The following is a 17,909-nucleotide window of genomic DNA, read 5'->3' on the forward strand; positions in this document are numbered from 1 at the left end:
TCCTGTGGCCTCAATATATTATCTTGAGTTCTCAATATATTTCTGGTGGCCTCAATATATTAATAATAATACATTTTGTTGCATAAATATATTGTTTTGTGTACACAACAAATATTATTAATAAATAAATTATTTCCTGGCCTCAATATATTATTTATTCATCTTAATATATTATCTCGTGGCCACACCTTATTAAAAAACAATTAAGGGATTCCTAGACTGGAGATCTGGAGCAGTTATGCAGCGATTGACACTTAAATTGTGTATTTAATTTAGTAAATAATGCTATCAGTGCAGTTTACAGTACATTTAGAGTCATTTTTATTTAAAAAAAATAATAATAATATTAGTGCAAAAACGAGGTGCCTTGTTGTTGTTATTTGCCTGTCGCATAGCAACCGCCGGTGCAGGAAGTAGCAATGCGGTGAAATTCCAGAAGACCAATCACAAGCCACAACCTGTTCACGCCCACTTTGATCTTGTGAACGACAATGAATTTGGTTGTGTTATTTTATTGATAAAAATAACACATTTACAGTTTTTTTTTAAATACATTTATATAAAAATCAACACCACACTGCATATTTTTAAAATTAATAATCGTCTTTTGAATTGAAGTGAAATTGCACTGTTACATGGCGTGAATATTTTCTAAATAATAAATAATTATTATTTATATATAATAATAGTAATAATTTTCCACCGTGTCAGGATTTCCGACGACCAATCGCAAGCCGTTTCCTTACGTACGCCCCCTGATTGACACTCAACGCAGCCAATCAGAGCAGGAATGTTAGTGTGACGTCGCGACACCGCAGCACAGATTGACGAAGAAAATGGCGAAAGCGTTTTAGAGGCAGTGGAGCTTCGGCGGAGAGCTGAAGATGAGAATATGGTGAGTTCAGACAGCACGCTACTGAGCTGTGAGGATGATCTCCGCACTTTCTGCCCATAATCTGCACTGTTTAGCTAGGTAGAGTTAGCCAGCCAGTGTCCTCCTCCTAGGCTGCGTCCAGACAGTCAAGTCTGGGTGCCTAGATTTTGCCTGATCTGGTAAGCATGTGGATTGACTTGCATTAGGGCTGAGCCTGTGTGTTCAGGGAGGCTCTGAGCTGCAGATCAGACAAAATTGAGACAGTAGCCATATCTAGGAGGGTTTATGATGTTATTCTGTAGCTCAAATCAGGTGGGAGAACCCTAAACTGATGAACTGAGGGTGACACTGTCCTTTTTGGAACCTAAAGCCAAAATTTTTTTAAGCCCTGAGAAATTGCCACCCTCATTTTTTGGCCCAGCTTCCATTACAGTTGGATGGTGGACCTGCTAAGATCCCAACCCAAGCCATTGGCAAGGACAAGTGACTGTCCTTCTGTGTTCTTCTACCATATTCCTTCAGTGATCACCTTCCAAGATAGCTAATAATTCTGGAAACCTTGTCTAGGAACCTAAATATTGTACGTTTTAAATGTAAAAATCTTTTCTATGTTTATCAAACAGGAATTTCCAGACCTCAGACCTTCTCCTCTCCCCAAAATGAAACCAGTGCATCACCAAGAAGACGGCGATGGAGACCTGGAGGGTGTGGACAGGGTGTTGGTTGTTATTAAAACAGAACCAGATCATCCAGAGGGAATCGGTTCCTTCGTTGAAGAGCAGCACGTCCTGCAGCTGCCGGAGAACGCATCCAGTTCGTTCCCCTCGATTCCTGCAGGGAGGTGGGGAGGTGGATCTGAAAGGGAGAGCCAGCATACACTCGAGGATGATGATGATGAGGAGGAGGAGGAGGATGTACGCAGCTCACTCGTCGTTATTAAAGTGGAGCCAGATGAACAAGAACTGGGTTCCGGTGGTGACTTCCACGCCCCTCATGAGCTGGAGATGGTGTCCAGTCTGCCAGCTATGGGGAAAAATGAGCATAACCTTGAGGGAATGCCTTACTTTTCCTACTGTGAGGAAGATCCAGAGCATGAAAACAGCCGAACGTCTCCAATAGAGAATACGAACTTAAATACGTCGGGTGAGTGAATGGCTGTAAATGTGAAAATGTAAATAAATAATGCAGTAAATAACCTTGGCTTTGATATTTTTCCATTTCAGGTGAGCAGAGCCAGCCAGCATCTGTGGCACAGCATAAAGAACCGAGGCCTTATTGCTGCTCTGAGTGTGGAAGGACGTTCTCTAAATCCTCACCCTTTTACAGTCACATGAGAATTCACACCGGTGAGAGGCCCTTCCAGTGCTCTCACTGCAATAAGACTTTCATTCAGTCGGCTACCTTTAAAATCCACCAGAGAATACACACCGGAGAGAGGCCTTACCAGTGCTCAGACTGTGGGAAGACTTTCAAGCGCTTAGATAGCCTTCGGATCCATCAGAGAACTCATACCGGTGAGAAACCGTACAAGTGTTCTCACTGTACGAAAACATTTGCCCGGCTAGATATTCTCCAGAACCACGAGAGAACTCACACCGGAGAGAAGCCGTACCGGTGCTCTTTCTGCTCTAAGAACTTTACCCGGTTGTGCATCTTTCAGATCCACCTGAGAACCCATACTGGAGAACGGCCTTACCAGTGTTCAGCCTGCGGGAAGAAGTTCGTGGACCTTTCGAATCTTAAGAATCACGAGAGGATACACACCCAAGAAAGGCCGTATCAGTGCTCCCTGTGTGAGAAGACCTTCATCCAGCTATCCAGCTTAAATAGCCACATGAGAAAGCACACCGGAGAGAAGCCTTACCAGTGTACCATCTGCGGGAACAGATACAGCGCCTCATATACTCTTCACGACCATAGGAGGAAAAAACACATGGCTTCCTCCATCGCCGCTCCATCTTCAGCGGTTCTGCTGTCGGGACCTGTTCTACCACCGTTTGAAACGAATGAATCCGTGAGGTACAATCAAATGAGTAGCATCCCTGTCCCACACGGTAATGGATCAAATATTGACCCTTCAATAAATACCTCGGGTTTGTTGTGACCTATGAAATCATTTCCCTTCTCGACTCTATAACTCTAAATAAGTGATGGACATAAGATAGAACAAAAAAAAGTGTTGGTTAATATGATGTTTTCACTGTTTGTTGATCAGTCTGTTTGACATAAGTATTGGGACGCTAACAACCCAAAGTATGTACGAGTGATTGGGCCAAGTAATTTCTACAAAAATCTCTGATCGGATTGACCCCTCATACATGTTCAGATCTAATCATAAAATGGGCAGATATGAGCTAAATATTTCCCATTTTCCATCAACCAGTTTAACCATCATATACTCATCTAAATACATCCAATTTATGGTACACAGTTGGTGTAGTACGACCCTATACAGGGAAAGTGTTCTGTCGCCACTGGTTGGCCTGAAAAGCTCAACTTGGTTATAGAAGCACAACATTGAAGTCTTCCTGGATCGGGGCCTGGATTGTGGTAGGAGAGCCTGAGGGATGTAATGATCTCGAGGGCTAGGTCAACAGGAGCCGGATGATCCTGGTAGGGTCACCCTAGGCCGAGTGAAAATCCAAAAACGTCCCCCCAGTCCAATAAAATCCAGAACACCTGCCCAGAGAAGAGTTACTGGGACCTACTCCTGGAGCTAGGCCTATAGGTAGGGTCTGTAGGCGAGTGCCTGGTGGCCAGGCAGCCCTTGTACGCTGGCTGGACTCTGCTTGCACAAGTAACATGGGAAGACCATGTGGACCCGCCACCCAAAGAATCTGGATTGGGGATGCGATTCAATGCCCATTGGGCAGAAGGCAGTGGCAGAAGAGACTTGGCGTCATGGACGTCAGCAGTAGAAATGAGCTGTTGGTGCATGGGAGTGTTCTTGGGTTGGTAAATCCTCTGAGACTGGTGCTTCATGTGTGATCCACCAGCACTTTTAGTCTGAACTGAAAAAGCTTGAGACTGGTGCTTCATGTGTGATCCACCAGCACTTTTAGTCTGAACTGAAAAAGTTTGACTTTGTACTCAATTCTGGGTTTAATGATCTCCTAAAGATCTAAAAGTTGGCAAATTTTGACAGAATTCAGATTGAATTGCAATTGTACTACAAAGCGTCTTATTTGTATTACTGTTATTATTTATTTGTTATTTTTTTTCTAATGTTATTAAAAGTGTTTTCACACTACAGCTTTTTTCTGGACCCAGCTCGCGGACCTTTGCTCTTCGGGTTCGGGGCGTTTGGTCAAGTGTGAAAGCTGATTTCGAGCCCAGGAGCTGTTCAGAAAGCTAATCTTCAGTCCTCCTGAAACCTGTGGTCTGGGGTTCGCTTCAAGTGGCTTCTTGTATCCAAGGAAAATAATAATAAAAATATATAAATAAACAGATGAATCAGGGTCCTGGGCAGAAAGCCACACGAGCCCAGTGTGAGTCCTGGGAGAGGACTAGGGCTAGGCGATATGGTAAAAATACTATATCATGATATTTAAAGACGATATTTATCACGATACATGTAAATCATGCAGATCCTCTGAATACAGTGATTTCTACTCAACATCTGCTGCTCTTCATCTAATGAACCCTTCAGTCTAATCACACTGTTAGTAATGAACCCTGCAGCTGATCAGTGTTTATTTACATTAACAGTCTCCTCCATATGATTAGAGAAGTTATTACTATCACCATGACCAAAATGTATCACGATACGATAAAATATCATCATATTATCCAGCTCTAGTATGGACTTGTATATTCGGGAACAGATACCACACCCTAAGGATACTGTGTTATTACTATTATTATTATTATTATTATTATTATTGCCCTAGCCACCTGACGAGGTGATTGCTTATCAAAGTCCTGTCAAAGCCCTCAACTGTGGACAGGGAGAACCTGTACATTGGCCATAGACCACACGGATAAGCCAGAAGCCTGAGGTTACTGATTCTTAAGGGGTTCACACTAGTACCTAAAAGCAAAATTCTACTTTTTTTAGATGACGATTTAATGTTGGGCAGTTTTGCTCAATAAATGAATGTAAAAACTATAAATCTGTATAATTGACTTCTCTTTTCTAGTTTTAGTGCTATTGAATTCCTAGCAGGTTCAATTTATTGCAAAAGTATTCAAGTATTAAAGTCATTAAAGATAAAAATAAAATTAAAATAAAAATGACGCCCAGATTCTTTCAGCTAGTATTGTATTGCACACCAGTGTTGTTAATTAAAAATTCCTGACGGCTTAGGAATTATTATCTTCACCCATCCTTCCTGCAGATCTCCAATCCTGTGTTGTTTAGCCTTGTGTTTGGGACAGGGCGTGATTTATTTCAGTATTTCCCTGTATTTTGCACCATCTGTCCAATTTTGTTGAGGAATGGGCAGTGTTAGGTTAGCTGGGTCACCGATTCTTTCGGGCAAACTCCAAATACGCTGTTATACAGTGTTTATTTATTTATTTATTTATTTATAAATACTTAGTAATGGCTTTTTTCCCCACCCACCATACAAACCATTTTCATTTAGAGCTTATTATAGTTTGCATTTTTTTTTTTTTTTTCTTGTTTCCTTGTAATTGGTTTAGATGTATTGGTATGTTTTGGTTGATTGGTTTGTTTCTAGGTTCCCAATATTTTGCTGAAACTGATTAAGAATTCTGGAGGTTTTTTTTATGCATTCCAGATATATGTCTTTATTTAAAATAGATAAATTTATATGCAAAAAAAAAAACAAAACAATAATAATAAAAAAAATAATAATAATAAAAAATGGAATAAAGGACCATTGTGTAACCTGCGTTTTTTGTTGTTTGGTTATCTGCTTTTACATCAAATTTACATCAAAAGAAATTAAATATTAAACGCTGTTAAATGTTATATTTACTTATTTTATACCCAGCAACACCACATTATACATTACTGATAGTTCTGAATATTGATATTCTGAATATATTGTGTTACATATTTTAAAATCCAACTAAAAAACTAAACATTTTAGTACTTTTAGCATTTTAATTAAAAACTAAAATTTAAAAATTAAATTAAATAAAATAATTTTCTGTAGAAATGACTTCTCGCCGTGTCGGGATTCGCGCCGACCAATCACAATCCGTTTCCCCACGCACGCACACTGATTGACACCCGGCGCAGCCAATCAGATCGGACTTGTTCCAGTTTGGTCGCGACACGTCAACAAACAAAAATGGCGAAAGCGGCTGAGAGGCAGAGGAGCTGTGGGCAGAGCTGAAGATGAGAACATGGTGAGTTCAGACGAGCGCAGTAACGGTCATTTCAGTCCACAGCCTCCTCACATTTGGGGTTTCCCCCTCGTTTGTGTCCATTTGGACGCGTTATTTCTCCTCCATAACTCCACCAGCTGGAGATCTGCTACTGTCCAGAAGATATGAGATGAGCAGAAGTAGGAAAGGTGGAGATGGATGGACAGCTCTGCTTCTCAGATCCTCCTCATGTTCTCTACAAGAGCGAGGAGAACCCAAACTGGAGGGGAATAACACTAGAAGTTGGAGCTTGATGGTGAGGAACAGCCTCAAACTGGAGAACCTTGGAGAACCTCAATAATAGGAGTGCATGGGAATGACTGACCGGTCACCCTAGAATTACTGACCGCCTGGTCGTGCACTGTTTAAATGGCAAATGTTTAATACTACAACAAAAAATAAATAGAAAGTGGGCAAAAGTATTGGGACACCTGCTCATATCCTGTGTTTGTTGGAGTAACTGTCTCTACCAGGGAAGAAGACTTTCTCCTAGATGCTGGAGGATGTTGGATAATGATGATGATGATGATGATGATCATGATCACCACCCCACCTCATCATCCCCAACTCATCCCAAAAGTACTGGATGGAGCTCCTCCACCACCATCATTCCAGAGAACACAGCTCTTCTTCCACTGCTCCACAGCTCCTCAATGCTGGGGGGCTTTATAACACCCCCCTAGCCCACACCTGGCATTATTAGGCCGCATGGTGCCAATAGGTTCATCTGCTTTTGAGAGTCCCTATTTTATTGACAGTACTTCTCTACAGGGACTAGACAAGCTGTGTGTGTATCTGTCAGCAATCTGTATGATATGATATACTTTCTATATGTGATTTTTTTTTTTATTGATATATAAGAAATATGATTTAAAAAAAAAAGCTCTGACCGTGTTAATTTAGCTTTGGTAGACTGATTGGTTGCTCTCTAGGTTCTTCAGGCTGGTTCACTGAGCCGTAGGTCAGTGGCCTTCTACTCAACAAACAAAAATAGCAAAAGGCAGAGCAGAGAGACGGTGCACTGACCAACAGTAGAGCTGAAGATGAGACTGTCAGCACTAGAGATGGGTCAGTGGGATATACATTTTTCATAGAAAAGGCGACTGACAAAAACACTGGATTGAGAACGTTGGGCACTGAAGAATCGATGAGGGTTCGTGGAGTAATACGTACTTCTATACCAGGCGTTGGTGGTGGAGCAGGGCATTTTGCTGTGTGGTTCTTCTTAAATATCTCCAGGAGAGCCCTCAGACCCATGTCCACCCCCCCAACCTCCCTGTTTTCAGAATAAACAGTGCCTGTTGTGAGTGACCCAAGATCTGACCCCAGTGAGCAGGCAAACTCTTTAGTGACTTGAGTGATCAGTGTGAAGTAAGTAAGCAGTGTGAAGTGAGACTGAGCTCTGAGGACATCTCCACCAAACATGGGCTACTGACTGGGCCAGTGCCCAGGGGTCCACGACTGTCAGGGACTTGGGACTAGGTAGGTCAGGCTTGATTCCATGGCTGGTGGTGGTTAGCCCACCATGCTACACCAATACAAGTCATTGAACAGGACTTCTAACCCTACATTCTCCGGTTAGGTCTTCTATTTCTTCTCAAAACTATGAATTCTTGAGGATATTGGAAATATTCCTTTGGGATTTCGGTCCATGTTGACATGATTGCATCTTGCAGCTCCTGCAGTTTTTATGCCCTGAATCTCCCATTATACCTCATCATAAATGTGTTCTTCTGGATTCAGGTGGATCTGCTGACTGGGAAGAACCACCACCGAAGAGTACTGAACTCATTGTCATTTTTATGAAACTGATTAGAGAAGACTTTAGCTTTATGACATGGTTCCTCATCATGCTGGAAGTAACTGTTAGAAGATTAACAGTAGGTTAAAATGGTGTCCCAAGTCTGAGATGACAGGATCTAGGTGGGATAGAGCTAAGCTGGATATATTCTAATGATTTAAGGAGGCATTCACTCCAAATATCAGGGTATGGACCTCTCTGAACCCTCTGAACTCTGCTGAAGACTAAAGCCTCTGTTCTTAAAGATACAATATTTAATGCTGTGTGTATTTGATTCATATGGTTTCCCTGTGTTTATCAAACAGGAATTTCAGGACCTCAGGCCTTCTCCTCTCCCCAAAATGAAACCAGTGCATCACCAAGAAGACGGCGATGGAGACCTGGAGGGTGTGGACAGGGTGTTGGTTGTTATTAAAACAGAACCAGATCATCCAGAGGGAATCGGTTCCTTCGTTGAAGAGCAGCACGTCCTGCAGCTGCCGGAGAACGCATCCAGTTCGTTCCCCTCGATTCCTGCAGGGAGGTGGGGAGGTGGATCTGAAAGGGAGAGCCAGCATACACTCGAGGATGATGATGAGGAGGAGGATGTACGCAGCTCACTCGTCGTTATTAAAGTGGAGCCAGATGAACAAGAACTGGGTTCCGGTGGTGACTTCCATTTTTATCATGAGAAAAATGAGGCAGAACTTCAGGGAATGCCCTACTATTCTTACTGTGAGGAAGATCCAGAGCATGAAAACAGCCAAACGTCTCCAATAGAGAATATGAACTTAATTACGCCAGGTAAGTGAATCGCATTTGGATTATATTCCCAGAGAATATAAATTCACTGAGAAATGAGAAGTAAAAGACCTTAAAAGACCTTTGATTGACCGTAATTTCTGATGTTTGCCATTTCAGGTGAGCATGGCCAACCCTCCAAAGGAGAGCACAAAGGACTGAAGTCTTACTGCTGTTCTCAGTGCGGAAAGACCTTCTCCAAATCGTCTGCCTTTTACAGACACATGAGAATACACTCTGGTGAGAGGCCCTTCCAGTGCACTCAGTGCAATAAAACCTTCACCCAGTCGACTTCGTTTAAAATCCACCAGAGAATACACACCGGAGAGAGGCCTTACCAGTGCTCAGACTGTGGGAAGACTTTCAAGCGCTTAGATAACCTTCGGATCCATCAGAGAACTCATACCGGTGAGAAACCGTACAAGTGTTCTTACTGTCCGAAGACCTTCACGCGATCGCATATCCTTCAGAACCACGAGAGAACTCACACCGGAGAGAAGCCGTACCGGTGCTCTTTCTGCTCTAAGAACTTTACCCGATTGTGCATCTTTCAGATCCACCTGAGAACCCATACTGGAGAACGGCCTTACCAGTGTTCAGCCTGCGGGAAGAAGTTCGTGGACCTTTCGAATCTTAAGAATCACGAGAGGATACACACCCAAGAAAGGCCGTATCAGTGCTCCCTGTGTGAGAAGAATTTCATCCAGCTATCCGGCCTTACTAGCCACATGAGAAAGCACACCGGAGAGAAGCCTTACCAGTGTACCATCTGCGGGAACAGATACAGCGCCTCATCTACTCTTCACGACCATAGGAGGAAAAAACACATGGCTTCCTCCATCGCCACTCCATCTTCAGCAGTTCTGCTGTCGGGACCTGTTCTACCACCGTTTGAAATGAATGAAGAGTTAGACTCCATGAGGTATAATCAAATGGACAGGATGCCCATCCCACTCGGAACTGGAACGAGTATTGACCCTTCAACTAATGCCTCAGGTATCCAGGTGTTCCTGGATTGCTGAATCTTCTGGGATTGGTGCTTCATGCCTGATCCTCAAACATTAAGAGTTTTCTCCATGTGGCGAGCGTCAGTCTTGCGGCCCAGTTCGTATTCAGAGAGAGGCAGACACAGATAGACGACCACATGCCATTCCACCTGTGGATTTAAAAAGGTCCTGGCGGGAAGATGGCAGAAGCACTGCCATCAGCCAATGGAATTACAGATTTCGGTGAAGCGAAAAATAAAGGAACAACACCTCCTTTAATTGCCCTGTCTTTAGTTTTTCCCCCTTTCTTATTTTTGTGTTTAAAGACTACGCAAGATGGTCGCTAGCCATGCAGTCTTGCAGTCGTCATGTGTACCATGTAAGAAACATGAGCAGTTTTCCACCTGCTTCTGTTTTTTCATAATGGAAGCAAAGTGAGACCATCAAGGTCTGGGTGCATCCTCCTTCCATCTTCCTGTCCACTTCTTCTTGACCAGGGTTGGGGAATCATTGGGAACAAAGACAGAAAGGCCCCCTGGACAGGGCAGCAGTCCATCGCAGGGTGCCATTCGTACCCATTTACTCACACATTTACAACTATGGGCAATTTAGCATTACCAATTTACCTACTGTTTGGTTTTGGGAGGTCGGAGGAAATTCATGCGAAAACTGGGAATTCTGGGTTTAGTAAGCTAAAAAAAGATCAAAGTCTGCAAGCTCACTTTTACAATTTTGACAGTATTCAGATTGCATTGTCGTTGTAGTAGAAGGCTTCTTATGCGGTGGTATTATTATTATTATTATTATTTATTGTTGTTTCATAATTTTATTGTTAAAGAATATTATGTAGAGCTTGACAATGACCTTTACATAACAGTCCAGCCAAGGTTTATAATATTACACCCAAATCTTAATACCATACATATACTAAAGTTAAAACTGATGGATCTCAGAACTGTCAGTGAAATGTGTCTAAACCAGTGACTGTAGAAAACATGCACACTGTGGTTTCGTTCCCCTTCGTTCTATAGAAATGAAGCCAAAACCATCCGCCATGTTGTCAAATCTGGCAGTATCAGACCAAGATTTTGACACACATTGATACATATGTTTAATATGTAAGAACCTACACTACAGACCATGTCTTAAGGTGGGGTGGTGCTTGTTGTATTTGAGTGATTGACCATTCTGGGCAGCTCCTGCTTTTTGCTATCTGGCTGGACTCATTTTTTGCTGAAGACCCATGACATGGGTGTAAGAAGGAAGGGGAAATACTTGTTGAAAGGAGATCTGTGATCTGGGTCAGTGGGCGTTAAAAGGAGGTTTTGGGCATTTTCTGCCATCTTTGTCATATTCCATACCTGAGATTAGTAATATTATTATTAGTAGTAGTAGTAATTTATTCAACTATTCAAGTGTAATCAGTTTTCATATGTTTGTATGTTTGTTTCTAGTTCAAATATTTAACTTAATTTAAAAACAAACACTTAATAATTATATAGTACCAAAATGCTTTGACCAGAAATCATCTTTTGTGATTTTATGTTATATTTAACATAGCATTTTCCTGAATTACAGAATCACTCTTAATGCCTTGTTTTTCTTATGTGCTGATTTGTACATAAATTACTGTAGATAAAGTCTAATGAACTTTAAATGCATAACCAACAATGTTTCAAATAAAGACTTTTTTAATTTGATATTTTTTTACATATTTAATACAACAAACTCACTGGACATCACAACAATAACTTCAATATTTTAGAGTACAATTAACAGTACTGATACAAAGTTTGTCTATCCAAAAACTGATGCCCAAATGTTTGTGGACACCCCTTCTAATGAATGCATTCAGCTTCTTTAAGTGCTGACACGGATGTCTAGTCTCTGTAGAGAAGTACTGATGAGAAGCCAGTAGAATAACTTCTCTTAGGTGCAGTAAAACCTGAAAAACCTTGTGGCACCATGCTGCCTAATGCCGGGCGTGGGCTAGAGGGGTATAAAGCCCCTCTGCAGTGCAGAGCAGTGGAAGAACTGTGTTCTCTGGAAGGATGCTCTTGTCGCTGAATGCAATCAAATCTCCACAGCAATGCGTCTCCTCCAAAATCTAGTAGAAAGTCTTCTTCTCTGGACAGTAGAGACAGTTACTCCAACAGAAGCAGGAGAAACTCTTTAATACCCTTGATTTCAGAAAAAATCAAACAATGATTGAGCAGGTGTCCCAATACTTTTGTCCATAAAGTGTATCTTCACCAAACATGTCTTGGGTTGAGTTTAGATGTTCCTTTAAGGTTTGTCTCCTGTATGCTTCTTGAAATGTTTGGTGAGGTGTCCCGACTGAATGAAGGTCTTGTCACACAAAGAACACCGGTACGGCCTCTCCTCCGTATGGGTCCTCTCGTGGTTTCTGAGACTCGACAAGTACAAGAATCGCCTTTCGCAGACGAAGCACTGGTAAGGCTTTTCACCAGTGTGAATTCTCTGGTGATTCTGATACACATCTAAGCGTGTGAACGTCTTGGCGCACTGAGAGCACTGGTAAGGCTTCTCTCCGGTATGAGTTCTGCAGTGGTTCTGATAGATGTGCAGCCGGTTGAAACTCTTCCCACACTGAGAGCAAAGGTAAGGCTTCTCTCCGGTATGAGTTCTCTGATGGAGCTGAAGGACGTCCGTCCGCGTGAAGGTCTTGCCGCACTCAGCGCACTGGTAGGGCTTTTCTCCAGTATGAGTTCTCTCGTGGGCCTTGAAAGATCTGGACTGGGTGAAGGATTTGTCACAGTGAGAGCACTGGTACAGCCTCTTACCAGTGTGTATTCTCATGTGACTGTGAAAGGCTGTGGACTTGGAGAACGTATTTCCACACTCAGGACAGGAGTAAGACCTCAGTCCGCTGTGTTGTTTGTCCCATCGGCAGGAGGCCAAGACACAATCCCTGTACCTGCCGTCTGCATGAATAGCTTTTCCTGGAATCTGTTGAACGGAAGGTGGTCTGCTCCCATTAGCCAAGGACGACTGACCGGCGTCTCCTGAAACATCAAGAAATGACACGCAAATGACAACATGGGGCCAGTTTTAAGCTTTTCCTGGACAGTAGAGACAGTTACTCCAACAAAAGCAGGATCAACTCTTTTAATAGCCTTGATTCTGAAGAAACTATGATTGCGCAGGTGTCCCAATACTTTTGTCTATATAATAATAGGGCTGGGCGATATGATAAAAATATAAAATCTCTATGTTACCACAGACTAAATACATCAGTAAGATTCTTATAAACTACTATTCAGATCCTCTCCTGTACTGAATACAGTGATTTATACTCAACATCTGCTGCTTTTCATCTAATGAACCCTTCAGTCTAATTACACTGTTAGTGATGAAACCTGCAGCTGATCAGTGTTTATTAAGCACTGACAGTCTCCTCCATATGCTTAGAAAAGCTTGTTGCTATCATGTTAACAAAATTTATCATGATACGATAAAATATCATCATATCGCCCAGCTCTACTATATAGAGGACCTTCATTAAACATGAGCATGGGGCCAGTTTTAAGCTTTTTCTGGACAGTAGAGACAGTTACTCCAACAAAAGGGGTTCAGGATCAACTCTTTTTAATACCCTTGATTTCAGAAGAAACAATGATTGCGCAGGTGTCCCAATATTTTCGTCTGTATAGTAGGGCTGGGTGATATGGTAAAAATCCAAAATCATGATATTTAGACATTTTGTTACAAATCAAAATACATCAGTACCGGCAGAATCTTAAAAACGACTATTCAGACCAAATTTATTCAAGATATGATAAAAATATTGTCATATCGCCCAGCTCTACTATACAGTGAACCTTCATCAAACATGAGCATGTGGCCAGTTTATGGAGTAAATATAGATAAATCTGATCAATAGATGTCTCATTATCTGCAGAGAACATACTTCCACACAGAATAGTAGACACCAGAACAAGGCTGAGATGGAGTTTACAGGGCGTTCGATTGGGGAAGAGGAGCTTCAGGCATGGTCCTCCTTCCAAAGACTTGACATGTGAACCCTTCTTTTCCTTCTCCAAACTCAAGCTAATCTTGGTTGCATCCTTCCAGAGAATGCTGTTCCTGTTCCACTCATGATTGTAGTCGTCTGACAGTGATCCGGTGATCTGCCTCCCTCAGTGTTATGGACATGACTGGATGTTGTGAAGGGGTATTCCTTCTCCAAGGAAGGACTACTCGTACAGTTGTCTACCATGGCTTCTTGGTGTTGACATGCTCTGGAGTCAATTCCACTTGTAGGTGGTCTAGGGAGCTCTTACTACGTGATCCAACAAAGAGGTGTTGGTGCAAGTAAAGTAGGCTATCAACCTTTCAGAGAAGAGATGCACCAGCGAGCTCAGCAACACCAACAGGCCTGGAAAGCCATGGCAGACAACTAAAGTAGATGATCAAAGCCCTTTTTCTTTGATCCTTTCAGATTAAAACAGCTTTAATGCACTTCACTTACTTGTAGTTAAGTTCCCGTGGCCTCTCACCAACTCCAGCCTTGGATTCCAATCCACCTGCTGGACTGACCACGTCTGTACCGGGGTCTGCTTGCCACTGCCGCTGTAAAGAGGCCAAGGAACGTCCGCAGAGTGTGCTTCGGTCTTACAGAGACAAGGCAGGCAGGGGTCCTCCTGCTGACCCATGAGCTGTTCCTCACGGTCAGATTCACAGTTCATTCTCTGCAGATCTGGCTCTGTTTTAACGGCTACCAAACCAGGCACCTGGAGAGGGTGGCGGGCCTCGTCTTCGTCATCCCGCACTGGCAGTGCGTTTGGCACGTCCTCATACCCATGTTGGACGTGCTGGTCTCCGGCACTTTGTAGAGGTGGACTCAGTTCCTCTGGTTCTATTTTAATGACGAACAGACTGTCCACACCCTCTGGATCCATGTGTTTCTGGTGCTGTACTTGTGCAGGTGGTCTAGGAGGAGGATACGCTGGCAGTGAAGGACAGGTTTCCTGTTATAGAAATAAACAGAAATCATCAAATTTCTATAATATTAAATATTCACTATTACCAGCTCTACCACTGGACTATATGTTTAAATGTTTGTGGACGCCACTTCTAATGAAACCATTCAGCTTCTTTGAATGGCACCCACAGCTTGTCTAGGCCTTGTAGAGAAGTACTGCCAATGGAATAGACTCTCTGGAGCAGATGCAACATGAGCCGGTTGGCACCATGACTAATGGCAAGCGTAGGCCCTAGAGGGGTATAAAGTAACCACCCAACCAGTTAAACATAAGAGTGGATTGGTCATGTTTTGAGCTTGGGTTGTAGCCAATGGTCACTAATGACCCTGAACACACCTCAAAATCCACAATGAACTCATTCTGGACTCAAGAGGAGCAAACTGAAGGTTTTGCCATGACCCTCCGCTAAATATCATTCAAGATAGACCTCAAAACAAGAACTGAAATGACCTTAGCTTTTCACAGCTTCTCCAGAGCGACTTACAAAAGTCCTTTGCTATTTACCCAAGAAAAACAAGTTTGAATAGACTAGAATTTCAAAGATATCTCTAATCTTGGAGTCTACTAAACACAAGTCAATATGGAGACCATAATACTCTTCTCTTCGCCTGAGTAATCTCAGAAGAGGAGGAGAGTCTTCAGTCTGGGTTTGAGGACAGTGAGTGTTGGACTCTTCTGTTCGGACACCCAGGGGAAGTTCGTTCCCCCACTTTGGTGCAGGACAGAAAAAAGTCTGGACGCTCGTCTTCCGTGGATCTTAAAGGATGGCGGGTCGAGCCGAGCCGTACTTGAAGCTGGAAGGGCTCCTGGTGCAGATCGGCTTTTGACCTCCGCCATCAAGTAAGATTTACACCAGGTTGCCCAACATTTTGCTCCCTCCAAACCTCCCATTATGATCTAACTGGTTTGGTATGTTTCTGATGGTAGAAGCTGTACTTCGACTCATCAGCTGTGGTGAGAGAGATCTACCTGCTACCATGATGAGATTTAGGACCGTTGGAGTCTTCTTTACTTGTCTTGAGGTCCTGCTCTTGGGCTGAACTGGTCGTCTGATCTGGTCATGCTGGTCAGCTGTCCCACTTGTAAATGATTTAGTGGACAGTGGAACAGGGGTTGATCTCTAACTGTTCTGAGATCTTCTAAAACCCCTTCCATCAACAGACTCCTCTGCATCTCCACCCTTCTTTCTGAAGGCCTCAGAGAGCTCTCTGGATCTGGATCTGACCTTGATGGTGATCTTCTTCAGCCCTCACTTCAACCATCAATAAAGATCAGACCAGACTAAACGTCTGAGGTTTAATTAAGACTCCAGACTCCTCCAGAATAATCCTCTCCAACTATGTTCTGATCATCTGCAGCTGATGAGTCTAATTCTACACATTTGAAGGAGTAATAAATGTGACGGGGGCAGGGGCTGAAGTTTCTCCTGACAGGAAAATTACTATAATTTCTGTTAATTCCATTTTATAAATGATGATTAAAGGCGTTTCTTCAGTCGTGTGAGTTTAGATCACATGAAGATTAAATGTCCAGATGTTCAAATACTGAGGTTCTAAGGTTCTAAAGGGATTTCCCAATTGTTTCACATGACAACATCTGTCTGATTCCCAAATAAAATCTCCACCCCTATTTTTATATATATATATATATATATATATATATATATATATATATATATATATATATATATATATATGCTCATGCAAGAATACAAACCTCATCCTCCTCAACCTTCACCTTTTCTTCCATGGCATCTTCAGTATCTACTGGGTCCGGCCTCCTGCTGCCCTGTTGACACCACACTGCCATGCTGCTGAGATCAGTCAGTCAGCACTCTGATACTGGAGCTCCAGTTGAGCTGCTCCACTGACACAGTTACACCTAGTCAGCCAGGTGAGGTCAGGTTTGTGGTGGAAAGGGTTTCCTAGTTCTCCCACTGCTCCCTTCCATCCTGCAGACGCCATGGAAGCTCGGCTGCTTCTTCTGTATATTTACATCAGACTGGACCAGTCTGTGTGTTACTGCCATCTACAGTGCAGTCAGTTGATATTAGCAGGTATGACAGTAGAGGGCGCCATAAGCGTTAAAATAAACGCACCACACTCATTCACATATTTAAGGGGTAAAAACTGGGGTTTGTTATTATTATTATTATTATTGTTGTTGTTGTTGTTGTTTATTAGTAGTATTACTACTATTGATGATAATAATAATAATAATAATAATAATAATAATAATAATAATAGATGTAATGGTGTTATAATAATAATGCACTATATGTCCAAAAGTTTGTGGACCCCCCTTCTAATGACTGCATCCAGCTACTTTAAGTGGCCCCATTGCTGACACAGATGTGTAAATGCACGCACACACACACACACACACACACACACACACACACACAATAAATAAATAAATAAGCAGGCGCAATAAATAAGCAGGCGTCCCAATTCTTTTGTCCACATAGTGTATGCATGTGTTGTTATTTCTAACAGAAAGTAAGCTCATCCTCTATATATATATATATATATATATATATATATATATTTATTTATTTATATATTTTTTTGCATTACCCATTAACACACCAGTCTTGTCGCTGGTTAATGATCAATCAAGCCCTTGCTTATCTGAAACAGGTGTGTCAGAGCAGTGCAGGTGGGGCCTCCAGAAGTGGCGTTGGGAAACACTAGGTGAGGAACACTCAACACTCAAGCAGAAGCATTATACAAAATATAAAATCTCATCAGATCTTATAAGGTCTGATCATTTTAGATCGGGTCATAATATCCAGTATTTCTCTATTTGAGACTATCTAGTCTGATCTCATAGTGATTAGTTTGATCTTCTATATATTTCCACTAGATGTAAGTAAGACATTGCTTGTCTAAATTGTCTGAACATGCTGTTCACGTCTTTACCTGCTCCCCCATTCCCCACAACAAAATGAATGAGATGAAATATCATTTGAACATGCACTGTGGTGCAGCCTTAAGATCTTAAGATCTCTCCAGTCTTCATGCCGGTGGTGTTACTCCAGTTTGTCTTCCATAAACTTTCTTTAATTAGTGTTACTTTGGTGTACTTAGTGTGTATATATATATATATATATTGAATCTTGAATC

At 42.2% G+C, this 17,909-nt stretch overlaps 2 protein-coding genes across 2 annotated transcripts; one reads left to right on the top strand and one right to left on the bottom strand.

Annotated features, from left to right (window-relative positions):
* The first annotated feature begins 823 nt into the window (after nucleotides 1-823).
* On the top strand, nucleotides 824-11,404 carry LOC140535577 (uncharacterized). Its single transcript, XM_072656973.1, has 6 exons — nucleotides 824-895; nucleotides 1,498-2,017; nucleotides 2,098-2,967; nucleotides 6,084-6,193; nucleotides 8,318-8,795; nucleotides 8,913-11,404. The coding sequence occupies exons 1-6, from the start codon at nucleotides 893-895 to the stop codon at nucleotides 9,812-9,814; spliced, it is 2,883 nt and encodes a 960-aa protein (XP_072513074.1). The 5' UTR covers nucleotides 824-892; the 3' UTR covers nucleotides 9,815-11,404.
* Nucleotides 11,405-11,482: 78 nt separating this feature from the next.
* Nucleotides 11,483-16,768, bottom strand: LOC140535686 (uncharacterized). The gene is made up of 3 exons (XM_072657127.1): nucleotides 16,501-16,768; nucleotides 14,271-14,769; nucleotides 11,483-12,804 (listed from the first exon to the last, which is right to left on the bottom strand). Exons 1-3 carry the CDS (start codon nucleotides 16,591-16,593, stop codon nucleotides 12,065-12,067), a joined length of 1,332 nt encoding a protein of 443 aa, XP_072513228.1. The 5' UTR covers nucleotides 16,594-16,768; the 3' UTR covers nucleotides 11,483-12,064.
* Between the last annotated feature and the right edge of the window lie 1,141 nt (nucleotides 16,769-17,909).

Source organism: Salminus brasiliensis, chromosome 15 (assembly GCF_030463535.1).
Source record: "Salminus brasiliensis chromosome 15, fSalBra1.hap2, whole genome shotgun sequence".
NCBI classification, from domain to species: domain Eukaryota; kingdom Metazoa; phylum Chordata; class Actinopteri; order Characiformes; family Bryconidae; genus Salminus; species Salminus brasiliensis.